This window comes from Cicer arietinum, chromosome 1 (assembly GCF_000331145.2).
Source record: "Cicer arietinum cultivar CDC Frontier isolate Library 1 chromosome 1, Cicar.CDCFrontier_v2.0, whole genome shotgun sequence".
NCBI lineage: Eukaryota > Viridiplantae > Streptophyta > Magnoliopsida > Fabales > Fabaceae > Cicer > Cicer arietinum.
The window spans coordinates 32,907,999-32,935,955 of NC_021160.2; the positions used below are offsets into that span (position 1 = coordinate 32,907,999).

Genomic DNA, 27,957 nt, shown 5'->3' on the forward strand with positions numbered 1-27,957 from the left:
TAACAGTTGACCCAAAAAAACCGTTGAAAACAACACATGAAAATTTTACTTTATGTCCTATACTTTTATTCTCTTAAATTAAAATTTATAATTAAAAAAATATAAAAATTTGGTGTATACTAAAAAATTTGTAAAGAAGTTTTCTGCTAAACCACTACTGTACCAAAAAAATATTTTAAAATTTTTCGGTAGTATAAATTTTTTAGCTTTGGAAAACTTTTTTAAGTATTTCCAGTATATACTTTTTTAATTTCTTGTATCAGAAATTTTTTTTAAAGTTTTTCGGTAATATACATTTTTAATCTTCTGTACCGTAAAACTTTTTTAAAAGTTTTCGGTACACACATTTTTACTCTTTAAAAAAGTTTTTTGGTAGTATACATTTTTAATCTTCTGTACCGATTTTTTTTTAAAGTTTTCCGATAATATACATTTATAAGTTTCTGTACCGAAAAACTTTATATATTTTTAAATTTCGGTACCGGAAACCTTTTATACCGGAAAACTTTAAAGAAAAAATTAGTAGATTTCATAAAACTGTTTTAAATTTTTTTTTGGATGATGATAAAAAAACTGAATTTGAATTGACAAAATAATAAAGAAATAAATAAAGATATATTTACTATTTTTAAAAATTTGAGGGGTATAGGATAAATTTTCTAAAAGAGATTAACTGTTTTGCATGGCGGCAATGCAACAGCTGAAGGTGATGTTTGGCGATTGATACAAACTCTCAGATGGATGATATTTTCCTGTAAAAAATATGCTCATGCTCCTTGTAGTTTATGATTTTTAGTATTTTCTAACTGTAAATACATATATTATAAACAATAAAATGCCTTGATTTTGAAGTAAAATAAGTGTAGGCAAAATTATGTCACTTAGATAGACAGAAAATTGAATAATTGATGGTTTAGAAAAATATTTATAAATTTATTTCTTTTTCTTATTACACGGTTTTATATTATTATCAAAATAAATGTTTCAATCAAGGGATATGATGAAAATTTTGAAAAATAATCTTTAAGGAAATTTTGTATTGATTAAAAATTTCAAAAAAAAATTATTTGATTGAATAATTAATTAAAATGAACTAATGTTAATTTGATTTATTTAGTTTTAAAACTCTAAATAAATATGATATGATAACATGAATTTCAAACATTCAGATGGTACTAAATTTAATTCTCGAATGAAACAGTATTTTTGTGCGAACTGTACTTACCTCTAAGTTCACATTAATCGGTGCCCCTTTCTCACAACTTGTGAGTCACAAGAACATTTCTCACTAAAAAAAAAATTGTTTAAACTAGTAGTTAATTTCTTCAACAAAATAAAACACAGTAATCCCAAGTTTCAATAGAGAACCGCTCCCTCCTTTGTGAAAATATTTTTATTTTTTATTTCTTAAAATACATTTAGTTTTATTTGTTCAAACCTCAAGCTATATAAGTGTTATTTATGAAAGATGTTTACTCTCGATTCTCAAATAATGTAAGACTTTTTAATATATTGGAATACAACAAATCTGTTGCATGAGATCAGGAGTTACTGGAATCTGAAGTTAAGTAACAAATAACTATAGGAAAATCTGGAGAAAGAAACTCATAAGCAGTAATTCCAGCTCCCGATTTGTTCTTAAACTTTGATTCTTGATTTTGCCAGGTTCTGCGTGGATGATGCTTTTCTCACCCTTTCTTGAATACTGTCTATGGGGTTGGTTAACTTGCCAAGAACTGTCAAAATGTATTATGAAAACTTTCTGACCTCCATTCTATTCATGGGACAACCCTCCAAAACAACACCTGCATTTACTTAATGTAAAAGACTACCAGAGAATGGTAGACACCAATGCTCCTTTTGCTAGAAAATTTGGCAAAAATGAACCTGTCTTTGGATAAGATAGATGTTGAATTCTTGGGACGAAATGCAGATGATTACATGCCTGATATGTGGTTCAGTCAACCAAATTCAAGCATCACTAAACAACATTCCGTCAAAAGAAATATAGCTGAACTTAGGCTTGGTTCCAGAGTAGAAAGGCTCAAACGCAATATCAAAAGGCCTATTATCAGCAGAAGATTTCCACAGGAATTAGTGTTCTTGAATCCTGTTTTTGAAAAAACCAATATGTTAAATTGATCCTTGCTACTTTTTCATCACCAAGCAGATGAGAAGCAAGAGATTTCTATGAGATAAAAAATCAATGAAAGATGAGTAAACAGAACGGAAAGCAGATATGGTTACTTCTGATAGAATATTTTACGCAAAATCAGTAATGCAAGTCGCAACCCCAAATTTTTAGTCAAAATGTATTGGCTATTTCATATTTCATACGAATCACTAAACTTTACTCCATGACAAATCATCGATGCAATTGTTTTACTCTGTATAATTAGCGCAAATTATGAGATACAATTAATAAAGCCTGATAGCAAGATACCTATTAGGCTTTTACTTAAATAAGCGAGTGTATGATATTCTCCAAATTCTTTTTGGCAGTAAAAACAAGCTTTATACCCATTAGATGTGCTTGAAATTTGCCATCTTGAGAATTGAATCAAGCAACCTGCACGTTTCTTGTGCTTGTGGATGAGATTGATCACCAGCAAGAAACTTTTCAACTTCATTACCCACCTCTATTATACTGCATCCAGGTTTTTTCTTCATCCCTGCTTCTGAAATCATACTCCTTACTCTATTTGCCTCTGCATCCCACCCGGCTTCTCTATGTATATTGTATGTAAGAACATGAGTACCACAATCACTTACTCCCATATCAATCAGCTTTTTCCACACTCTATTGCCAACATTAATATTCTTATTCTACAAGCATTAAATATAGCACCCCACACATTAGGGTCCCCAGCTGCAAATCCACCCATCTTCTCCTCGATAAACCTCTCGGCTTCCTCCACCATCCCAGCTCTAGACAAAAGGTCCACAACACACGCGTAATGCTCCACACACGGCTCAACTCCGTAAGTGGCACTCATCTCTTCAAATAACCGAAGACCTTGCCGAACCATCTTTGCGTGTGTACAGGCAGTAATGACAGCCACAAAGGTCGTCTCATTAGGTTGATTCCCACAAACAACCATTTGTTGAAACAACTCCAACGATTTCTTCACATCACCATTCAAGGCAACACCAGAAATCATAGCATTCCAAGCTCCAACATCCTTATCAGATATACCATCAAAAACAGCTAAAGCCGATTCCACACATCCACATTTCGAATACATATCCACTAATGCCGTTGACAGGATGCATTCGAGCGCTCCCGCTCAAATCTCCTGGCATAAGAATGTACCCAGATTCCCTGTGTGAGGGCACCAAGCTGCGCACACGCAGTAAGAACGGTAACAAGTATAGAGTCATTCGGTTTCACACCTTCATCCTGCATCTCTAAAATCAAAGCCAACACTTCCTTAAAGTCACTAACATGAGAATACGCCGCCATCATTGCACTCCACGACACAACGTTTCTCTCAGGCATTTCATCAAACAACTCTATTGCACTTTCAACGTGCCCAATTTTGCCATAACCGTCAATCATCGTCGTCCACATAATGACATCTTTCTTCGTCGTTTTATCAAACAACACCTTCGCTTTATGCACGTCACGTGAAGCGGAGTAAAACTCGATAAACGCACTCACAACATAAGGGTCATTAGGTAGTCCGAATTTAACGACATGACCGTGCACTAAACGACCAATCATAGCGCTCCTCGAAGCGTAATTGGAAGAACAAATAAGTGCAGTGCACGCTTTGATTAAAGGTGGGAATGTATAGTTGTTAACGGCAATGCCGTTTTGCAACATTGTTGAGTAGCAGGAAAGTGCGGGTACAGGGGAATGGTATTGAAGGTAGGCTCTGATCATGGTATTGTGTATGAAAGTGTTGCGGTGAGTGAGGTGGAGGAAAATGGAATGAGCGTAAGAGAAAAACGACATGTCGTTTGAGGTTGCTGCGACGGAGATAATTGGGGCGAGGGAGTAGGGAGCATGTTGGATGCGGCATCGGAGGATATGGGCGTGTAATTGCTTGAGTTGGGTTAGGGTGTTGCAGTTTTGAGCAAGGGTTGTGAGGAATGGCTTTTGAGTCATGTGAATATTGAACGGTGGTGGAGCATTTTTGGGGCTTCTCTCCACAGGAAGCAATAACACCATTAGCCTCCAAGCCAACTCTTCATAGTAGATCTTGGATGGTATGACTAATAAACTAGGCTCTATCAAGGAGTCAAAATCTTGTTTATGTTCTTTGGTAATCTAAATCAATATTTATATTATATCTATAAAAAATATTTCATTTAAATTGGTAATATAAACCACTAATATCGAATATAACAAATTTGAGAACAAACTCACTTTATTTAGGTTAGCAACAAATGGGACATAATTTATAAATATGGTAAAATTAAATTATCAACACATAAATGTTTTTGAAGTTGTAATGTTAATGATAAAAAAATCTTTGATTAAATATATATTTGATCGAAACTAATTTATCAATATGATTGTTGATTTATATAATTGATACAAGATAAATGAAAAAAACTAAATTGAATGATATTGATAAAATTAGAGAATTAATTACATCAAATGTTGCAAAGACTTAAATAGTCATAAAACAATTAGCTAGTTGTAACTAATTAACCAATTTAACTAACCAACTAACAAAACTAAAATATCTAATATCTCCACAAACTGCAACTTATTAGAAATGATGTTGGAACTTAAGCACTAAGTGTTTAAAGTTAGAGCTAGTGTTATGTGAATTGAAAAATGAATAGAACTCTCACATAGAATTGATATCACACACTAGTAAAGTTTATAAGACAAAGACATAGCCTTTGAGATAATGACAAAAAATTGAAATCATCCGATGCATCTACCATCTGGCTGAGTTGGGTTTGAGCTAAGTGGTGTATTATTTTATAATATTGGAAAAAAAAAATTAGCGTGCATTTTCTTTTTTCTTATGATCTCCACCCTAGTTAACAACTAATTCAGTCCGTGTTTACCTCCTCCTATTTTTCGTGTGACATTTTAACAGACCCAATTAGACTGGGCGCGCGATAGTGTCGTAAATCCGGTCAAACTGGTCCACGTTTTCTGCTCTACTCGGTTGCAGAACTCTGAAGGTGTTGGAAAACACACAAAAAAAATGAGAAGTCTAAATTGTGTTTTGGCATTTGTGAAAATTATTTGAGTTGTATAACTAAAATACATGTTCTTTATTAAATCATTCAACTTACGATTATAAAACAAATTTAGTACAATAAAGTTGAATCATAAAGAATATAGATTAGAATAAAAAAGATATATCTATCTATATATATATAATAGTTCACAACAATTTTTATAATAGTTCGCAACAGACCGTTGCTAAATCTAATCCTCCCCTTACTGAGAGATTTTGGTCTAGTACAGTCGAAGACTTAATCTATTATTTAAACAATTGTATACAAGTATTATTTAATTTGCATCTTCAGGCTTTGAGTATTCTTCTTTAGACTCTCTAGGTTGTCACCATTAGAACCCTTCTCAACTTTGTGGCAGATTGTTGTTGATGTTTATGAGTATTGTTGTATCTCTTCAAGTACCTCTTATAGCCAAAAGAGTTGTTGCGACTATTGGATTGATTTACATCAGTTCCAGTTTGTTTCTCAATTGACCCAAAGTTTGATATTACTTTTCAAGTTCTATATCAACTAAAATGTATAAAACAGTTCGACTCATTTACATCAATTCTAGTAACTCTCTACTAGGATGATTTTTTATTTATTCTTTTCTTTTGATGTATTCTAGTCTTTTACATAAATTCTTCTTAAAATATTTCATTTTTCATTATCTCAACATTGTTTCATATTGATCGATTTCTACTTAAATACTGAGAAATGTATCCGTTGAGAATATTACTGTTGGAGATCTTGAATCAACATTTAAGACAAATCAATCTTTAAGACATGTCTATACATTTCTTCAAAATTAATTCAACGTATTTTCAATTTTAGAAAATAAATCTAGTATTTTTAGAAATCTTGAAAATATCGACATTGTTTTCATTGTTTACAAAAACAACTCCTTTCTAGTTTGTCTTCCATATTCTATCTATCTCAATTGATCATTACAGGAGTCCTCATCTTATTATTAACAAATTAAAATGACATAAACTTTAGAAAATAAAAACTCAAAAATGTTTTCAAAACCTAAATGAGGCTTCATTTCTTAATTTCAACATATTATTTAGGAGCTTTAACATTATTGAATGTGATTAATATTATGTTCAACATTTAATATGGTTTTTTTTATTAATGAAATATTTAATATGGTTGAATCTTGAAAAGTGTTGAACCGTGGAATTATTTTTCGTTAAGGTTAAATAAATTTTTATTCATATAAAAATTTTAAATTTCAATTTTAATCTGATAAAGAAAATAACATTTTTAGTACTATAAAATTATTATGTAAGTATTTTTAGTCTTATTGTAATATCAACTTAAATTATTTTTTTTATTCATGTTTACAACACTATAAAAAGTTCTTCCATAAAAGAATAAATTCATATTTAATTCATCTCAAATTAAAAAAATTCTAAATTTGTGTGGATGAACTTTTAATAATGTTTTAAGAAAAGTGCTAGCAAGACACTATTTAACATAAACTTTCAAACAAATTTTATTGAATTGGTTAAAATTTACATATCGCACAAAAAACGAGTCATATATATAAATTTGGTGAAACTCGTGTGTCTTTTAATCAATCAAAGTGAATGAGTTATAAAACGTGTGTTATAAATAGTGTATTGCTAGCATTATTCATATTTCAAACATTCTTGCAAAATATTCTTAAAAAATTTAAAAGTTGAACAATATTTCGTTCTACTAAAGACTAAAAAAATTTTTGGAATAATTTTATAAGAATTAAAAACAAGTGACGTTTTTTGTATAGAGAAATTAAAATTAAAATCTCTAAAATGTTATAATAACTAAATTTATTTAATTTTAAGTCTACTGTTTTGCATTTTGCGAAAGTTAAATCTGGATGAAACTTTAAAAGACTTTTGAATAAATTGAAGAAGTTTCCAGCACCCCATCTTCATTTAAAGTAAGTATTGTTAAAAACAATCTTATTCTTTAAAAGATAATGTTAACATTTACGTCTCTCTTACTAATCCACCTATTCATTACTTGATCACTCACCTGCTAAAACTACAACTTTCTTTCCAACATTATCTCCATTGAAAAGCCCAACAAATGCAGAAGGGATGCTCTCTACACCCAATGACTTGTCTTCGATCACTTGCAACTGACCATTACGGACATAATCCGATGTTTTAGCAGAAAAATCAGCGAAAATATTCATAAAGTCAGCAGCTAAAAATCCTCTAATTGTGATTCTTTTGTATACGATATTTAGCATGTTTGGTGAAGCTCTCTTTTCAGCATCTGTGTATTCAGAGATTATACCACAAACAGCCACTCTACCAAATGCTTTCATGTTTATAATTGCTGCCTCCAACATTTCTCCCCCAACATTGTCAAAATATATGTCAATTCCATCAGGAAAGTACCTGGAATTAAAACAACTTTTTTCAAACATATGAAATGTCGTTTTTTAACTTTTATTCATATATATAGCATATCGGGACTTCGCCTTCGAAATGAAGGTGTGTCTGTTGTCTGACATGATACCGACATTTATTGGTATATTCAATCGATACGACTAATTTCTATATTTGTGTCAGTGTTTCATATTTCAATCTGACTAATGTATGTGACATGAGTAACAAACCTTTTAAGAGTGGAGTTTAGATCTGTTTCTTCTTTGTAGTTGAAGGCATCATCAAATCCTAGTTTTTCTTTGAGTAGTCCCACCTAAGATAAAAAATAATTAATACATTAATATTTTTAGCTTAAAGACCAAATCAAGTTATAAAAGGCATGATCCTAATAAACCTTACCTTTTTTTGGCTCCCAGCACAACCAACAACATAGCAACCTAAAAGTTTTGCATATTGTCCTACAATATTTCCAACTGATCCAGATGCTGCTGAAACAAATACTTTTTCACCCTTTTGGGGTTTGCAAATTTCGAAAAATCCCCCATAAGCTGTCAGTCCACTAAATCCTGCAATAAAGAATGGGCATAAATGATATCAACTCTTTGAAATGAGCAGTATATATGAACCACGTATATTCGATAAATCTTGAACCCACACATTTATTCTTGCAAAGACTAATATTATTAATATATTTTGTTAATATCGTTCGAATTTTATTGAAAAAAGGGATTGGACTTGCAATCTTTTTATCACTTCTTTTCTTAAATTCTTCACTTCAATCATTAAACTAATTCTATATCCACATGTAAGTCACATTTAACTTTTCAATGATAGATGTAAAGTTGAAAAACTATGTTACTTTATTTTAGATTTTTTTTTGTTATAAAATAAATGGACAATTTAGATACATATATATTTTGACACTCAATTTAATTTTTTTATAAATAATATTTATATTTAATTTAGTTATACCAATAAGTAAATATGTTTGTATCAATATCAGTATGTAAACACATGAATAATTTATACAAAAAGTTTTGCAGAGAAGAGTTTGGATTCTTTCTATCCAAGCAACTATCAATTTCTATTTGTTTTTATTTTATTTTATTTTTTAATTTTTTTTGTTAGATCGAAAGTTTATATTATATAAAATATACATGTAAAATCATTTGATATGTTATTTAGATATATCAAAATTAACGTCGTACACACTTTTATTAAATATTATTACTCTTTATGAATTTCAATAACATATTAAATAATTTTATATTTATATAAAATTTTATATCCATGGTATATAAAATATAAACTTTCAATTTAATGAAAAAAATTAAAAAATAAATAAAATAAAAATATTAAAGAAATTGAAAGAAATTTGGATCGAGAGTAAACTTTTAGAAATCCCAAGAAAGGAAACAGGGCATGTGATACTAATTAAGTAATAAATAATTACCTAGAACTCCTAGATGATAAGTGAGTGGAAATTCAGAGGACTCTAGTTTTTTTATTATGCTTTGCTCTTTAACCACACTGTACTCACCCCAGGTGAATACTCCCATAACCAAATCATCTTTCACAAACTTAACATTCCCAGAAGCCACAACTTTTCCAATAGCAATAGCATCAATAGCCTGAAAAATTTGCCAAAAATGGACAACAATACAATCTTAAGAATACACAAATTTTTAATCAATAAATCAACTTCTACTCTTTCTAACATATGAGATGTCACCTTAACTATAAAGAGTTTAACTATATAAAATCATTGGTAACAATACTTAAAAATCATCAAAATTCTAACGATAATACTCTTCATTCTTCTCAATTTTATGGATAAAATAATGACCTGATTAAAGTCGATTCAATACAATTTACATGTTTGTTTTTCTTATTTTATCGGAATTGTATGATTTAAGTCACAGCCTCAGCAATAAAAATGAAGATATCCGTAATTGTTAAAATTTCAATCAATTTTCAAATACTAATTTATGATAAACCTTATTCAATATTAAAATTTCTCTATAAAATCAAGAGTTCAAATTTCTTGAAAGATGCCTGAAAAATAATTAATTAATGTGACTTTCATTAATAATAATTATTCTAATAGAAAAAGTATTTTTCAGTACCAATAAAGAAAGATGAGAGTACCTGGCCTGGAGTTAAGGGAGTTGAGAAGCTTATAGCATTGTGGGAAGCGCTGTAACTTTTCATGCGATTAATGAGATATGGGTCAATTGAGATATATAGATTCTTAACTATAACATCATCAGAACCTGAATTAATTGAAAGACCAAACGCCTCATTTTTCACCTCAAAATGGGAATCGTTAGGAGCATCTTCTATGTGATGCTTTATCACTATGTATTTGTTAGTCACTTCCATGTTTCCCCTTTGCCTATTCTGTCCTTCTGTTATTTATGTATAAATAAAATATAATTAATAATTATATGGGAGTTGTGTTGTCACTTAATTATACGTATAGATTAGTTAATATAATTTTTTTTTTAAGTAGCAACCAACTAAGAAAAAGTTAACAGCTAGATAGGATAGGACTATGAATATGATCCTAACATAGCTCTATTGTGACTCTGGCCTGCCAAAAACAATATTTGACTAGAGGACAAAACGGAATCATAAGACAACACGAAATCGTTAAACTCTGGTAATTTTTTTAGATTCCGACCTCTCTTTGTTGACAAAATTTGCCTTTTGTATTGTTTTTTATATTGTCTGGTTACCAAAATATTTTCAAAGTGGTTTTTACTGAGAAAAGTGTTTTTTGTTTTACCGAAAAGAGTGATATTTTGAATTTTTTATTTACTAAAAAACCAAAACATTCCACCCCTTAATTAATCATCAAAATATCAAATACGTGTCACATTATGAGTGAATAGTCTCAATTTGAATAGATTAAATTAGCCTTTTATTATCAACAATGTTGACATCAACTTTCCAATGAATAAAGATCCTTATATCACATAAGAAACTTGTGACGGATATTGTTGGAATTCAAATGTAAGTGATATTAGATTATATATTGTTGCACATTTAAATTTGATTTATTTCCTAAATTGGTCTTTTAAGTTTTTTTTCAAATAAATTATGTAAGTATCAATACTTGCACATTGTAGTTTGTTTTTTGAATTTTCATTAAACTCCATTAAAAAGTTAGAAAGGGACATGTATACAAACACATCAAATACATAAACAACTGCACATTTATTTATCACGAGCACAAGGAACATGTATACAAACACACATTGTATTCAAGTATATATCATATTGTTAGAAATTGCCCTTACCTCGACAATATTTTATTACACAAACAACTTACGTTACACCAACATAGCCTATTCGACAATTCTGATGACACATCTCAATTTCCTTGTACCTTAAATCCATCAATTAACAAATTAAATAACTAATATACTACTTATGTCTTTTACATTTTGATTGGTGTATAAACAAAAGATAGAGAAAAAGAAGAGAAAGGAAAAGAACGGAGAAGAAGACAAAATGAATAGAAAGTGATATAATTTTTTTTAGTAAAGTTTGAGAGAAAGAAAAGAATGAAAAAAGAGATAGAAGTGTATTTGTAAATGACATAAATATCCTTCAAGAAAATAATATATGACAAAGAAAAATAAAATATAAAATAAATGTTTTCTTAATTAAATATTTTGATTGTAGATAAATTTTTTAGTAACAAAAGATTATAGATAATTTGTAGGTAGACGTAGCTCGTGTGTCATGTTTGTATTTTAGATTTTGTATGTTATATATTATAATGTAATAATTTATGTCAATTTTTTAAAAGTGTAATAACAAAACAACTCCATCTACGGTGATAGGAGAAAATGACTTTCTAATATATGTTTTTTTTATTATAAATATTCACTACTAGAAAAATTATTTTTAGCTTATATATTTAGTGTCGGTCAAGCGCACAGTGCGTCAAATATTTTTAGAGAACTACAAAATCAACGATCGTTTTCAATGACCAAGTCAACACCTAAGTCATCATACTTCGTTGCCCTTATTCAAAGTCGTCACACTTAGGAGTGTGCAAAATATATGGTTAATTGGACCATATTGATAAATTGGTTTTTAGTGCACCATAAAAAACCAAACTATTTAAATGATTCATGAATTGAACTACATATCTAAAATAATTCACTTAACCAAACTTAATTCAAAAACCATTTTTACAATTTTAAAATTTGTTTAACCTCTGAAAAAAAATTTGATTTTGATTTTTGAAAAGAATTTAATTCCCTATCATGTATTAAGTTCGAAGACAATCTGATGAAAAGAATTATGCCAAAGTGATCCTATCATATTATGTCATGGATTGATATTATTTGCTTAAAATACTTCGTTGATGTATACTTTATGTTTATACTGTAAGATTTATGGGTCACATATGTAATTAATTAATAAAGTGTGTTAAGGTCATTATATAATTAGCCAATAAACTAGGGGTCAAATAATATATAATAGTTTATGGCTAAAGAGCATAATAGTTATGAAAATTAATAGTGTAGATACCAGACAGTTTCTAATTTAATGAGGGGCTGAATTGGAAATACTGCAATTTGGGATATAACTAATAATAGTTCTATATAGGGGTAATGGTCCCCAATGCAAACGCAACAAGACTATTCAGTTTCAAAACCCTAAAGGAGAAAACTCTCTGGTTCTCTCTATCCCCATCAAGAGAGCAAGGTCTTCAGGGTGTTTTGCCGAGGAAGATCACCCAACCCATTGGCTCTATCATCATCATCTCAGGATTTCATCAATGGCAATTCCCACAGGTACGCTTCCGCCCTTGGTTATTCATCATGTAATTGGCATGGATAGTTAACAATTGGTATCAGAGCCTACCATGTTTAATTTATGATGAAATTCGATTATTGTCTTTATTTTAGGATTCAATTTGGGAATTTTGACATGATTGAAATCTTAGGGTTTGAAATTTGGGAATTTGGATTTTCAAATTACAAACTTATTGTCCATGTTTATAATTCTAGATTTTTTGCTTGAATTATTTTAATGAATTATTTTTTTAATAAAGCCTAATTATTTAAATAATTTTTAATCAAGCAAAGTTATTTATTAAAATAATATGTGGGAATATTTTTTTTAAAAGGTTTATACTTCGTTTTTTTTTATTCCCACAATCGGTTAGGTTGTTTATTGCAACTCTTGACTGAGACAGCTCGATGGTTTATTACATATACATTCTTTTTAATGAAGTAGCCGTTATAGATTGCAGAGGTTTAAGTCCCAACTTTATAGTAGTGTGTTTTGAATTAAATATTAGGAACTATCTGATGAAAAATATTGGAGATCATGTCAGAATTTTTGCCCGAGAAATATATCTTGCTGTTTTGTTCAATCTTGGATAATTTTATTTCATCTGAACACCATTATTGAAGTTCTATTAAAATCTGTTTTTTTTTTTGGTGCTGTTTTAGGCTTCTTATTATGACATTTTATTTATTTATTATTATTTTTTTTAACAACACAGTGAACAATATTTTTTTTTAATACTAATAAAATAAAGTTTATATTAGTGAACAATATTTTTTTTTAAATATTGTTTTATTTTGATATAATAAATATATGTTCAAGTCAAGTTTGACATTTTTGAATGAGTTAATTGAAACTTGACGTCGCCAAAGTGACCTCTCTTGTCTAAATTGCTCGTGAAGAGTATCAAATGGTTGTGTATATGCTTATTCATGCGGGTATTGACCGGCCCAAAGAAAGGTTAACATTTGGCAGAATTACATGTACACCTGCGATGATAAATGTGTGACAATTATTTGGTATACATGTGAGCAGTAAATCGGCCCAAAGGAAGGTTTATTGTTTGACATGTCTTATTGTCAATATTTGATCGTTGCAACAAGAGTACCACTAGCAGTTGGTGTTACTGTCCAAAGACTTGACATCAATGGTGCACTGGGTATCTTGAGATGGGTTAAATTCCATGATTTGAACATATGTATTTATTTATTTATTGATTTATTTTCCTATAATGTGAGTTTCTAAGTTTCGTTCTTTATTTAATTTACAGCATCGGTTGCTTCCATATCTGCAAATTTGACTTCTATTCCTGTCCTTAATGGGACAAATTTTAAGGAATGGGAAGAGAACATTCTGATTGTTCTTGGCTGCATGGATCTAGACCTTGCATTAAGAATTGATCGACCCTCTACTCCTAAGGACTCTAGTTCTTCTGAAGAAAAATTAGAGTATGAGAAATGAGATCGCTCAAATCGCATAAGTCTTATGATCATAAAGCGTGGGATTCCTGAAGTCTTTAGAGGTGCTGTCTCGGATGAGATAGATACAACTAAAAATTTCCTTGCTGAGATGGAAAAACGCTTTGTAAAAAGTGATAAGGCTGAAACAAGTTCTTTGCTTCAGAATTTAATTTCCATGAAGTATCAAGGCAAGGGAAATATAAGAGAGCACATTATGATGATGTCCAACATTGCTTCTAAGCTTAAAGGTCTAAAGCTTGAGTTGTCAGATGACTTACTCATTCATTTAGTATTGCTGTCTCTTCCTTCGCAATTCAGTCAGTTTAAGGTGACTTATAATTGTCAAAAGGAGAAATGGACTCTTAATGAGCTCATTTCATTATGTGTGCAAGAAGAGGACAGGCTGAAGCAAGATAGGACTGAAAGTGCTCACTTTACTAGCATCTCTAAAGACAAGGGCAAAAGGAAAAGAATTGAGGAGCCCAAGAACAAAGCTGCTGCTAAGGGTCCAGAACAAAAGAAGCAGACTAAGGATAACAACTGCTTCTTCTGCAGGAGTTCTGGACACGTGAAGAAGGATTGTGCCAAATATCACGCTTGGCGTGTTAAGAAAGGTATGATTCTGTCTTTGGTCTGTTCTGAGGTTAATTTAGCTTCAGTACCTAGAAACACTTGGTGGTTAGACTCTGGTGCAACTACTAACATCAGTGTTTCAATGCAGGGTTGCCTGAACTTCCGAAAGCCTAGTGATACTGAAAGATGGATCTATGTAGGAGATGGGAAGAAGGTAGAAGTTGAAGCCATAGGAAAATTTAGATTATTATTAAGTTCCGGTCATTATTTGGATTTAAAAGACACTTTTGTTGTACCGTCATTTAGACGGAATTTGATCTCTATTTCTTATTTGGACAAATCAGGATATTATTGTTCATTCGGGAATAAAGAATTTACTTTGTCTTTAAATTCGAATGTTGTTGGAACCGGTTTACTTTCTGGTTATGATAATCTTTATTTGTTGGAAACTGTGGCTAACTATAATGAAACCTTGAATGTGGAATCACGTGGTACTAAGCGGAAAATTGACAATTTCAATTCAGGAGTGCTTTGGCACAAACGTCTAGGTCACATCTCTAAAAATAGAGTTGAACGACTTGTGTCAGATGGAATTTTAGATTCCATTGACTTCACAGACTTTAACGTTTGTGTAGCATGCATTAAAGGAAAACAGACTAAAGATAAGAAATTAGGCGCATATAGAGCTACAGACGTCTTAGAATTGATACATACGGACATCTGTGGGCCATTTCCAACTCCTTCTTGGAATGGTCAACAATATTTTATATCATTCATAGACGATTATTCTAGATATGCCTACCTTTACCTAATTCACGAAAAGTCCCAATCAATAGACGTGTTCAAATCCTTTAAGGCAGAAGTTGAGAATCAACTTAATAAAAGAATTAAAAAGGTCAAATTTGATCGTGGTGGTGAATACTACGGCATATATGACGGTTCAGGTGAACAACGTCCGGGACCATTTGCCAAATACCTAGAGGAATATGGAATCGTCCCACAATACACTATGTCGGGGTCACCCAGCATGAATGGTGTAGCTGAAAGACGAAACAAGACTCTTAAGGATATGGTAAGGAGTATGATTTGTCATTCCACCTTGCCAGAGTCACTCTGGGGAGAGGCATTAAAAACAGCAGCATACATTCTTAATAGAGTACCAACTAAGGCAGCGGCTAAAACACCTTATGAGCTTTGGATTGGGCGTAAGCCTAGCCTGAAGCACTTTCATGTTTGGGGATGTCCAGATGAGGCAAGGCCTTATAGGCCGAATGAAAAGAAATTTGAACCCCGAACAATTAGCAGCTATTTTATAGGGTACTCAGAAAAATCAAGGGGCTATAAATTTTATGATCCTAATTTGAGAACAAATTTTGAGACGGGAACGACAAAGTTCTTTGAGGATATTGAGTTTGGGGGGAAGATTAAGGTTAAAGATTTTGTCTTTGAGGAAGAATCGGTAACAATTCTAGAACTGATTCTTCCACCAATTGACTTTCCCATTATTGAACAAACTCAAGATGATCTGGTTGTTCAGGAAGAACAAAATCCAGATCAAATTCAAGATCCTCAAGAACAAGTGCCTCAAGAGCCAGCTCCATTGCGGAGATCCACTGGAGAAAGGATAAATGCTATTTCGGATGATTATGTAGTATTTGTCAATGAGGTAGAGGAAAATGTTGGCATGACGGAATACGACCTGGTCAACTTTCATCAAGCCATGCAAGATTCTCGTTAAGATAAGTGGATCAAAGCAATGAATGAGGAGTACAAGTCTATGCAAGACAATTCAGTTTGGGAACTTATCCCATTACCTGAAGGAGTGAAACCCATTGGTTGCAAATGGATTTTTAAAACCAAGCGGGATTCCAATGGTAATGTGGAGAGATATAAGGCACGTCTTGTAGCTAAGGGTTATACTCAAAAGGAAGGGATTGATTATAAAGAGACTTTCTCTCCGGTTTCATCGAAGGACTCTTTAAGAATAATCATGGCTCTTGTTGCTCACTTTAATTTGGAGCTTCATCAAATGGATGTAAAAACAGCTTTTCTCAATGGCGACATTGATGAGACGATCTATATGGTGCACCCAGAAAACTTTGTGTTGGGAGACCCAAAGAATATGGTGTGCAAACTAAGAAAATCCATTTATGGGCTAAAACAAGCTTCTCGTCAATTGTACCATAAATTTCATCAAGTAATTCTCTCATTTGGTTTTGAGATGAATACAATTGATGATTGTGTGTATCATAAGTTCAGTGGGAGCAGACATATTTTCCTGGTCTTGTATGTTGATGACATACTGCTTGCCACTAACGATATAGGCATGTTGCACGAAACTAAGAAATTTCTATCAAAGCATTTTGAGATGAAAGATCTTGGTGACGCCTCTTTTGTATTAGGAATTCAGATACACCGAGACAGATCTCGAGGTATTCTTGGATTGTCACAAAAGAGCTATATCGATAAGGTTCTCAAAAGGTTTGGGTTACAGGATTGCAAACCAGGGGACACCCCAGTTGCTAAGGGAGACAAGTTTAGTCTCAAACAGTGCCCTAAGGGAAGTTTGGAAATTCAAGAAATGCAAAAGATCCCTTATGCTTCAGCTGTAGGGAGTCTTATGTATGCCCAAGTATGTACGCGTCCAGACATAGCGTTCATAGTAGGGATTTTAGGCAGATATTTAAGCAATCCAGGTCTTGACCATTGGAAAGCAGCCAAGAGGGTCATGAGATATTTGAAGAGAACAAGAAACTACATGCTCACATATAGGAGGTCAGACCAGTTAGAGATCACTGGGTACTCTGACTCGGATTTTGCGGGATGCCAAGACAGCTTAAGATCAACTTCAGGCTATGTCTTTCTGTTAGCTGGTGGAGCAGTTTCTTGGCGTAGTGCCAAGCAAGGTCTTACTGCCTCATCAACCATGGCAGCAGAATTCGTAGCAATTCATGAGGCATCTGACCAGGGCATTTGGCTGAGAAATTTTGTCACAGGGCTGCAAATAGTTGAAGGGATTGAAAGACCACTCAAGTTGTATTGTGACAATAGATCAGCAGTCCTGTATTCTAACAATAATAGGAGCTCAACCAAGTCAAAGCACATTGACATTAAGTTCCTAGTTGTTAAAGAGAAGGTACAAAGTGGACAGATATCCATAGAACACTTAAGGACAAACTCCATGATTGCGGATCCACTCACTAAAGGTCTACCACCCAAGGTCTTTCATGAGCATACTGCTCACATGGGTGTGCTACAGTTTGAGGAATCTTGATTTTAGTGGGAGTTTCGTCCATTATGTAATTCATGTTCTATGTTTAATTGTAAAGTACAAATACATTGTATTTGGACTTTCTGATCAGAAATAAAGTTTAAAGTATTCATTTTTTGGTTACTTTGTACATTTAAGTTATGGTATGATCTCATTCGATAAAGTAGGACCAGTTGAAAATTGACATGCATTGACCAACTTCATGTAATTTTCATGCTACACTTTTCATAATGGGTCTATGTCATTTAGTTGTGTCAGTACGGGTGATCATTGATGGGTTTAGTTATGCTTATTATGACGAAAGCCTCTTTGGTTCCATGTGCTGATATGATTAATGGACGGGACAATTTGGATTATACTCAAGGTAATTATAATGACATTTTTGACGTCATAAAGTCTAACACACTCCTAAGGATACATGTGTGACCAGTGGGAGATTGTAAGATTTATGGGTCACATATGTAATTAATTAATAAAGTGTGTTAGGGTCATTATATAATTAGCCAATAAACTAGGGGTCAAATAATATATAATAGTTTATGGCTAAAGAGCATAATAGTTATGAAAATTAATAGTGTAGATACCAGGCAGTTTCTAATTTAATGAGGGGCTGAATTGGAAATACTGCAATTTGGGATATAACTAATAATAGTTATATATAGGGTAATGATCCCCAATGCAAACACAACAAGACTATTCAGTTTCAAAACCCTAAAGGAGAAAACTCTCTGATTCTCTCTATCCCCATCAAGAGAGCAAGGTCTTCAGGGTGTTTTGCTGAGGAAGATCACCCAACCCATTGGCTCTATCATCATCATCCCAGGATTTCATCAATGGCAATTCCCACAGGTACGCTTCCGCCCTTGGTTATTCATCATGTAATTGGCATGGATAGTTAACATATACTATTCCAATACACAGAAATCTCTCCACTGTTCATCATAGTACATGCTGGACTTATAGTTTCTGTCATTGTTTATTCATGGTAGTTAGACAATGCTACATGAACATAACACATTTTACTAAGTTTTGCAGCACACTTGATATATGTTTGCAACACACTTTTTTAAGCATCCATTATTATTGTTCATTTCATTCGTCGTCTCACAAAATCGTAAAAATTAAGTTTCAAATCGTTCTTCCATCTCAAGTAAATGAATATTGTTCTTCATCACAATTTCCTCAAAATCCATTTCCTTAGAAATTAGAAATGAATGTCTTTGAAGTTTTATCTGTTTTTAGAGAAAGAGATGAGAAGTTGTTATTATACTGTGTTGGAAGAAGACAAAGTGATGATTGTAATAAGTGATTCATTCACACGACACACTATCTTTTAAACAAGTGGAAATATAGAAAAGTAATACTACATTATGATAGTTGTTTAAGTGAAAGGTGAATTTATTTTGCAATATGTTGGTAAGTATGTACTGTTGTGGCAAAAGGCACAGTGAAAAGCATGTTTGTTGGTTGGTAAGGTAAGGCTAGTTAGAGACGTGAACTTGTGCCTTTCTGATTCACTTTATTTTGTCAGTATATAAATAAACTACTTTAGACATTACGGATTCACATGATGTTTTTTTACAAGGTACCTATACTTTACCAAAAGAAAAATGATAAAGTAGATATATTACGTAGGGCTGGACAAACGGTCGGGTTCGGACGGGTTCAGGTCTAAATATCCAATCCAACCCAAACTGCGGTTGGCAGATTAAGGCCCATTTTCGACTGTTTTTATCTCGGGTTTGTTGATATGCGGGTCACGGGTTTAATTGATTTTGCGGGTCGGGTTACCGGTTTCAATTTGTATGGAATTTGAAAATTGTGGTCCAATTAACAACAAATTTATCTATGAAGATTTTTTATAAAACAGTGGTTTACATTTTATTTGTATGGACCATAAGATAATTTAACTTAAGCCCCATTTTTTAAAACAATAGTTTTCATCAACTATCATTCAAAATAAAAATTGACTTATAAACATAAAGGATCAATAGAATAGATTAACAGGACCATCAATTAAGAACATATTAGGACCTTCATCTTTGGTAACAAACCTAAATAATATGGAAAACCTAAACAGGGCCATGCTATTGAGGATTTCATCCAAATCAAAAGCTTGCCAACATCACTCAGAATGAGTCAAACTTTATAATTACAGTCATATGGAAAAATAATTATATTTTACAGTCATCCAGAAGTATTTAAATAAATATATATATTTCAATCTAAATCTATTAATAAACATAGTAAAGCAATATTTTGGAGCTTGATGACCAACTTGCATATGGCTAATGCTGCAGTAGCTGTACGTATAACAAAAATGAAATTAATTTCATAAGAATATCAAAAATATAACCTAATGTTAAATAAATTAGAATACATCAACATAAATATATAAAGTTTAAACTATAACCTTGAAATTCAACTCCCCAAATGTGAGATAACCACTTCGAAGTTGAAAATGAGGGTATTAGTGTCGCTGAACCGGTGGTGACGGCAGCTTCGAACAGAACCGATGATGGCGGCGACCACGGCTTCGAACAAAACCGGTGGTGGCGGCGACCACAGCTTCGAACAGAACCGATGGTGGTGGTGCGGCGGCTTTGAACAGAATCAATGGAATTGGTGGAGGTGTGAGTGTATGAGTTAAGAGTGATGAAATGAGAATAGAGTTTTAGATTTTTAGTGAGAGTGATGAAATGAAATTAGGGTTTCAGATTTTTAGTGAGGTGGGTTTATTCTGGACTGGGCCTATTTTTTCTGGACTGGGAAGTGCCTTTGAGTTTTAGGAAATCATAGATATTAAAGTATAATATTATTAATTTGAAACGGGCGGGTTCGGGTATCCGTGGTTCAAGAATTCTGAACCGAACCCGTCCATTATAAACCATACAAACCCGTTTTCGTTGACCCGCAGACCCGATCTTGCCCACCCGTTCCAGAAACTGGGCCGCGGACGGTTCGGTTTATTTTGGGCCGCGGACGGTTCGGTTTATTTTGGGCCTCGGTTTTTTATCCAACCCTAATATTACGTACATGTTTATTTTTTGCAAATGTGATTCTATTTCCAATGCTTCATTTTCTCAAATATTGATTTAAGAGTTTGATTATTAAGTTATAAGAATTTGAATTAAAAGTTTGATTATTAAGTTTGTTTTTGTTTAATTTTAGATGTTTATTGGATGTTGTTACTTAATTTGCAGTGTGCATGATTCAAAAATGAGTATGTCACAAAGTCCATGCCCTATAGTGGAATCAAAGCTCTTTAGTAACATGGAGGAGAATGACAAGCTAAATTGTTGTGAAGAATGTTCACCAATTATGAAAAAGAAGCTGAATTGTTCAAACCAGGACAGAAGAATCTGATGCCTTCATGGCTTCAGTCTCATACCACAAAAGCTCATCAGAAGGTGACAAAATTTTAGCTTTTTTTCCATCTTGTGAAACACGATAAGAGACTAAAAGCTAACTCCTAAAAAATTATATTATCTCAAAGACAAACCAATCCAATTATTATGACATAACTAAAGCCACAAACACACAAATGTTTGTTTAAATACGAATTTTCATTAATCCAGAAACGACACATTTATTGTTGTCAATAGATCTTAGTCAGTGGACCAAAATTAGACAATTCATATTCCAATTTCACCAAAACAAATTTAAAAATACAACCTCATACTAAGAACCATCTCATCTAGCTCTGATCTATCGTATTTGTTGAGTGCATAAAATCCAAATCCCTATTAGGTGCATTTTTGAATTGTCTTATTTAACAAAACTTGAAAGAAACAAATATTATACAAAACCTGAAAGAAACCCCATTCTTTGTCGGCATAGTGAAGACATGAGAGCTATTAAAGGATGGGCAAGACATATTTTAATGGGTTTAATCTATATTCACAATCACAATCCACCTATTATAATAGGGATATGAAGCTGTCAACTCTCTTTAAGATTGTTCTCAGTTGTTGTAAGCGAGACTCTCTACCTTGCTTCTCTTTACTAAATTTCTCTCTCTTTCTCCAATCAACTTTCTCTTCCCCCTATTCTTTCCTTTTCGATTATTCTTTACTTTACTTCATTTATTCTTATGCACACAAACTTTTCTCTTTTCTTCGTCTATCAATCTTATCTGAGGACATATAATGAAGCCTTTTGATTCTGTAAGTGTAAGTTCTCTATTAAATTATTTTTATGCTTATAAACAAATTAAAGTGTATTATTTTGTTCTTGTACTTTCAATTGTATGATATGAATTCCAATTCCAATTCTACTAGTAATCATCTTTACTGCCCAATTAATATGAAAATTATAGAAATCAATTAGTAATTACTAATTAGAGTACAAAATAACTATGCAACAAGCTTAATGGATGCCTATAAGACCAACTGCTACAATTACTCTCAAGGATAATAATTGAAGAGAAGAGCAATATGCATTCTTTTTTATTAAATAGTATGTAGTCTATATAATAAAAAATAAAGACTCAAATTGACGTATAAAAAAAGTCAAATTTATAAATTTGGAATATTGAATACTATATTTAATACATAATGTCTATATGAAAATTAAAATGATTTAGTTTCTTAAAATCGATTTTATTCAACTATAGTAAATCTATTTTATGCAATATGTATCGTGGATGGATGTGATTATTATTTGAGTTGATATATTTAGTTTTTAAATGACACTAATTTATTTTACAAACTACGTCTAGGTGGATATAATTTTTATTAAAATAAATTTTTAAATGTTTTTAAGTCTTAACTCAAGAGTACATTATTAGGTTGTACATTATATCTGGAGTTCGACCTGAATATTTTTAAGTGTTTCTCCCTAAATTGATATGTCAATATATCAGAGTCAGTACAACACATATTAAGATTAAAACTAGTTAATTTTTTTTTTTAATTTATAATTATAAAAAGTATGATATTTTATTTAAATTATATTTTAATACTTTTGAAAAGACTAAAATTTTATAATTTTTAAGATTCAAACGTATCTATTAAATTATTAGATTATGGTAATCATTTTTGTTTAATAAATCAACAAAAAAGGTCAATCAATTTTAGTTTGATGATATATTATTGGTTAAAAATAAAATTTTACTATTTTAAATCATTAATAATGTCAGATCACTTTCTAGAAATATAATGAAAACTAAATTAATTTAATATTAATTTTTTTTATTTAGAAAACAATGACCATGATATTTTGTCTAAATCTTTTTCCATTTAATATGTTGCTTAGTTTTTGTAAGTCCCCACATTATACATATTATTTTATTATAAGCATCAGAAGCTCAGAAAAGTGACAAAAGAAATAAATAAAATTAAAGAAAGAAAGTGGAAGGACTAAAAGTTATGGTATCAGTTTCACGTGGACCCCATTATTTTATAATTCTTTTTCTCCTTGTTTTGGGAAAAGGAAACCCAAAAATAAGTCTAAAACTAATTAATTAATTTTTTAAAATTTATAGTTATACAAAGTATGATATTTTATTTAAATTATATTTTAATACTTTTGAAAAGACTAAAATTTTATAATTTTTAAGATTCAAAGTATCAATTAAATTATTAGATTATGACAATCATTTTTGTTTAATAAATCAATAAAAAAAGTCAATTAATTTTAATTTGTTGATATATTATTGATTAAAAATAAAATTTTACTATTTTAAATCATTAATAATGTGAGATTAATTACTCCAAAAAAGAATAATATGAAATCAGTTTCTAGAAATATAATGAAAACTAAATTAATTTAATATTAATTTAGAAAAAAATGACCGTCGTATTTTGTCTAAATCGTTTTCCATTTAATGTGTTGCTTTGTTTTTGTAGGTCCCCACATTATACATGTTATATTATTGCAAGCATCAGAAGTTCAGAAAAGTGACAAAAAATAAATTAAATAAAGAAAGAAAGTGAAAGGACTAAAAGTTATGACATCAGTTCCACGTGAACCCTACTATTTTATACTTCTTTTTCTCCTTCTTGTTTTAGGAATAAGAAGCCTAAAAATAAGTCTAAAACTAATTAATTTTTTTTAAATTTATAGTTATACAAAATATGATATTTTATTTAAATTATATTTTAATATTTTTGAAAAGACTAAAATTTTATAATTTTTAAAATTCAAACGTATCTATTAAATTATTAGATTATGGCAATCATTTTTGTTTAATAAATCAATAAAAAAAGTCAATTAATTTTAATTTGTTGATATATTATTGATTAATTTTAAATCATTAATAATGTGAGATCAATTACTAATGTGAGATCAATTACTCTAAAAAAGAATAATATAAAATAACTTCTTTTGGATAGTCCTGAGAATTCTTTTTCTCCTTCTTGAAATAGGAAAAGGCATCACATGACATGACGGGGACTCCACTAGAATTCTTTTTCTCCTTTTGTATAGGAAAAGGAAACGGAACACTCACTCCCTTTGTCTCCCTCAATCACTCAATCACTCACTCACTCACTCACTCACTCACTCACTCACAACTCCCTCTCACTCTCATCCGTCTCCGTCACCGCTCCTTCTCAGTCACCGATCCGCTCCTTCTCAGTCGCCGATCCGTCTCATCGCCGCTCCGTCTCCAGCACCGCTCCGTCTCAGTCGCCATCTCCGCCTCCGTCGTTGTCTCCGCCGCTGCCATGAAGATGAAAAACATCTGTTTACTTGTTTTTTTTCTAATACTTTCATCATCTGTTTTGTTTCTTTCTTCTCTCTTTTCTTACTCATCAAACAGTGATAAAATAGACCATTTACCTCAACAACCGGAGGTTAAATTCAACCAATACTCTGGTTACATCACCGTTGATGAGATTCAGAAAAGATTTTTATTTTATTATTTTGTTGAAGCTGAAGTGCAGCCAAGCTTAAAACCGGTAGTGATGTGGCTACATGGAGGTAATATAAATTCAACCACTGCAATTAAACAATAATAAAAAAAATTACTTTGAAATTTAATTAACAATATGTTGTGGGTTTTGAAGGGCCGGGTTGTTCTTCAGTCGGACTTGGTGCTTTCCAGGAGCATGGTCCTTTTCAACCAACTGACCAAGGTTTGGCCAAAAACAACTACAGTTGGAACAAAGGTAATTAGAAAAATCAATTTTGTATAATTTTAGTAACATTTTTTGCATACCTAAAATTGTTTTCCATTTTGATAACCTTGCAGAGGCGAATATGCTCTATTTGGATTCACCGGCTGGCGCTGGATTTTCATACTCCGCCAACAAATCATTCTACAACCTTGTGACCGATGAAACGACAGGTATGTTTATTTTTCTTGTGCAAATTAGCCTGAGAGTAATTCCTAAAATGTTGAGTTGAGCTTATTAATAGTAAACCATTAAACTACAGTTTCATAAACTTCATAGAATAAACATGGTTTTATTATGTTCTTGTTTAACTTAGATTATTAAATACAAGTGATTAACATAAATTGTGTTTAGTTGAAAAATTTACATTTTATTTAAAGTATATTTAGAGGTAAAAGTAGTTTGCTTCATATAAAACACAATTTCAACACAATTAGTGTAATTATTACAAAAAACCATAATTTAAACATAATTCATTTACTCATCAAACATGCACTTTTACTTGTTTTGAATTTATATGATTATATTAACTTTATGGATGTTTGACACTATCTTTGTAACATACAGCAAGAGATAATCTTGTTTTTCTACAACAGTGGTTCACAAAATTTTCACATTACAAAAATAATGAGTTCTTCATCACAGGGGAGAGCTATACAGGTAGTATTTTTATCTTGCGTTATATGAATATAATGTTTATTTTGGAGGTTATGTTGGATGATAATGCATGCTTTTGGTTTCAGGTCACTTTGCACCCCAACTTGCAGCACTCATTTTACAAACCAAAACCAACATTAATTTAAAAGGAATAGCCGTGAGTACAAATATATGAAATAAATTTAATAATTCTTATACTGTAACAAGAAATAACATTTTAGTTTATACAATTAACGTGTATTTCTCTTTTGATATTTGCAGATAGGTAACCCCCTCCTAGAGTTTAACACAGATTACAACTCTAGGGGGCAATTTTTGTGGTCACATGGGTTGATAACATATTCAACCTATGAGTTAGTCACAAAAGTTTGCAACTATTCCCGAATTACAAGGGAATATAGAAGTGGGACAGTTAATTCCAGCTGTGTAGAAGTTATTGATCGATTGAATCGGGAGGTTAGTAGATGTATATTTTTTATATTCTGTTATTTGAACAAAGATAAAACCCTTCCATTAGACTAACACTTTATTATTTTTGTATAGGTTGGTGACTTCATCGATGATTTCGATGTTAGTCAGGATATGTGCCGACCACTAGGACAACACATATGGACTCTACCTGTATAATACACTTCATCCCTTCTCTTTTTATATAAATTCTCTTTTGTTCTCTTGTTCGTACTCTTATGCTTTCTTTTATGTATGGTTTAGCATGGAGAAAAGAAGAGAGCTTTTTGTCTCGAAGACAAAATATTTAATTACTTGAATAAGAAAGGAGTTCAAAAAGCTCTCCATACTAGGATTTCCTCGTGGCAAACTTGTGGGTAAGTTTTATTAATTGAAATTTGATTATCATTAGAGTTTAGAACTTTATTATTATAACTTCAAACTACCTTGTGTTATTTAGATTGATGAGATAAAGTCATATTAAATTCAATTATCATTGATTTTGTCTTTGCAATAAATGGACTTCTGAATTATCTTTTAAATTGGAAATAAATTCAAGTTTTTATTGAAAGAAATTGATATATTTTATTAGATCTGTATTGATTGCTAATATCATTTTCGTTTTATTACAGAGCTATCTGGTATGACAGCAAAAGTATTGAAAATTCAACCATATCTCTTCTAGGAACACTTGTTAAATCAGGTGTTAGAGTTATGGTATTTAGGTTAGTAAGTTTTTCTCTCTAACTTTTTAGTTAGTCTTTGCATTCTTTTCTTTGGTTTGTTAATGTTCTATATTTTTTAAGCTAAACAATTTTTTGTGCAGTGGAGATCAAGATTCTGTCATACCATTCTTTAGCACCCAATCTTTATTGGATGGATTAGCTAAGGACCTTGGGTTGTACGTAGGGCCTTATAGACCATGGTATAATGGAATAAAGGTATATATTTATAAATGTTTGATTTTTATTTTATGATCTGTTGATTATGTGTTGGTGGTTGAGCTAAAAATCAACCCTCAAATTCTATCATTTTTTTTTGCTGTTTTGTTTGTCAAACCTCTAAATAAGGTGTTAGAGTAATTTTGTACTTTTGTGATTTTGAATTGTTCATATACACTGTGATGTCAATGAGCATTTTGCTGTGAATATATAAGAGACCCTAAATTATAAACAATCCATTTTCACGTTATCATTTGTTGATTTCTAGATACTAATTGTCTGATTACTCCATGCGTTTTGGTTTTCTATTAAAGCTCGACGGATTTACTGGATGTTGTTTATTGTAATTTGAGTGCAGATGCATGCAGTATAAGAATATTGATTAACTGTCCTATAATACACTTAATTGTCCATAGAATTTGTGACTACGATGCAAAGTTTCTAAGTTATGTGTCTTCTGAAATTTTTCTGCTTTCGTATGGTGCTGTGAAAAAACATTAGTAAGATGTTGGGATGTTAAACTGAAGATTGTAATTGTCTGTCTAATGTTCATCATAGAATTTTTTATACTGATTGTATAATCAAGACCTGTAGAGCAAGATCTCGGATGCCCTAATTTCTGGCCTTATTTTAAGTTTTAGGAATTGAATCCTTCTATTTTTCTGCTGTCACTCCCAAGTATTTCATACATTTCTACAATCTTTGTGCAACACCTCTTTTGACATGGCTGTTTTCTTGTTTAGGCTTGTGATCATTTGCACTTTGGCTTTAGGCTTGGGGACTAGAAAAGTAATTAATTTTGATATTTTGATTATTTAGGTCGCAGGATTTACACAGGTGTATGGTGACATTTTAACATTTGCCACCGTTAGAGGAGCAGGTCATTCTTGTGCATATTCGAAACCGGAAGAAACATTTTTGTTATTTAAAACATTTTTAGAAGGATGGTACCTTCCAAAAATTAAATTGTAAATACATTGTGAAGCACAATATTTTATTGAAAAATGTATATTAAACATTTATCATATATTTGTTATATTTTATTTGTATTATATTACAAGCAATCGATTTATTGATTTGTTAAAATGAATTTGAAATTGATAACTA

The 27,957-nt window shown here is 31.3% G+C and overlaps 3 protein-coding genes across 5 annotated transcripts; 1 reads left to right on the forward strand and 2 right to left on the reverse strand.

Annotated features, from left to right (window-relative positions):
• Positions 1 to 1,482: 1,482 nt before the first annotated feature.
• On the reverse strand, positions 1,483 to 4,261 carry LOC101511592 (pentatricopeptide repeat-containing protein At1g08070, chloroplastic-like). 2 transcript variants are annotated; one of them, XM_027333830.2, is made up of 2 exons: positions 2,521 to 4,261; positions 1,483 to 2,110 (listed from the first exon to the last, which is right to left on the reverse strand). In XM_027333830.2, exon 1 carries the CDS (start codon positions 4,172 to 4,174, stop codon positions 3,251 to 3,253), a length of 924 nt encoding a protein of 307 aa, XP_027189631.1. In that variant the 5' UTR covers positions 4,175 to 4,261; the 3' UTR covers positions 1,483 to 2,110; positions 2,521 to 3,250. The 2 variants fall into 2 exon arrangements, with proteins under 2 accessions (XP_027189631.1, XP_027189628.1); XM_027333827.2 differs by having other exon boundaries at positions 2,444 to 4,261.
• A 2,791-nt stretch (positions 4,262 to 7,052) lies between these two features.
• On the reverse strand, positions 7,053 to 9,984 carry LOC101511274 (2-alkenal reductase (NADP(+)-dependent)-like). 2 transcript variants are annotated; one of them, XM_073368087.1, is made up of 5 exons: positions 9,720 to 9,984; positions 9,112 to 9,202; positions 7,971 to 8,137; positions 7,802 to 7,884; positions 7,053 to 7,580 (listed from the first exon to the last, which is right to left on the reverse strand). In XM_073368087.1, exons 1-5 carry the CDS (start codon positions 9,951 to 9,953, stop codon positions 7,202 to 7,204), a joined length of 954 nt encoding a protein of 317 aa, XP_073224188.1. In that variant the 5' UTR covers positions 9,954 to 9,984; the 3' UTR covers positions 7,053 to 7,201. The 2 variants fall into 2 exon arrangements, with proteins under 2 accessions (XP_073224188.1, XP_004488361.1); XM_004488304.4 differs by having other exon boundaries at positions 9,025 to 9,202; positions 9,720 to 9,982.
• Positions 9,985 to 24,058: 14,074 nt separating this feature from the next.
• On the forward strand, positions 24,059 to 27,902 carry LOC101488811 (serine carboxypeptidase-like 45). The gene is made up of 11 exons (XM_027333820.2): positions 24,059 to 24,611; positions 24,698 to 24,799; positions 24,883 to 24,978; positions 25,373 to 25,465; positions 25,549 to 25,619; positions 25,724 to 25,918; positions 26,006 to 26,083; positions 26,174 to 26,286; positions 26,542 to 26,634; positions 26,736 to 26,850; positions 27,670 to 27,902. The coding sequence occupies exons 1-11, from the start codon at positions 24,074 to 24,076 to the stop codon at positions 27,820 to 27,822; spliced, it is 1,647 nt and encodes a 548-aa protein (XP_027189621.2). The 5' UTR covers positions 24,059 to 24,073; the 3' UTR covers positions 27,823 to 27,902.
• The last annotated feature ends 55 nt before the right edge of the window (positions 27,903 to 27,957 follow it).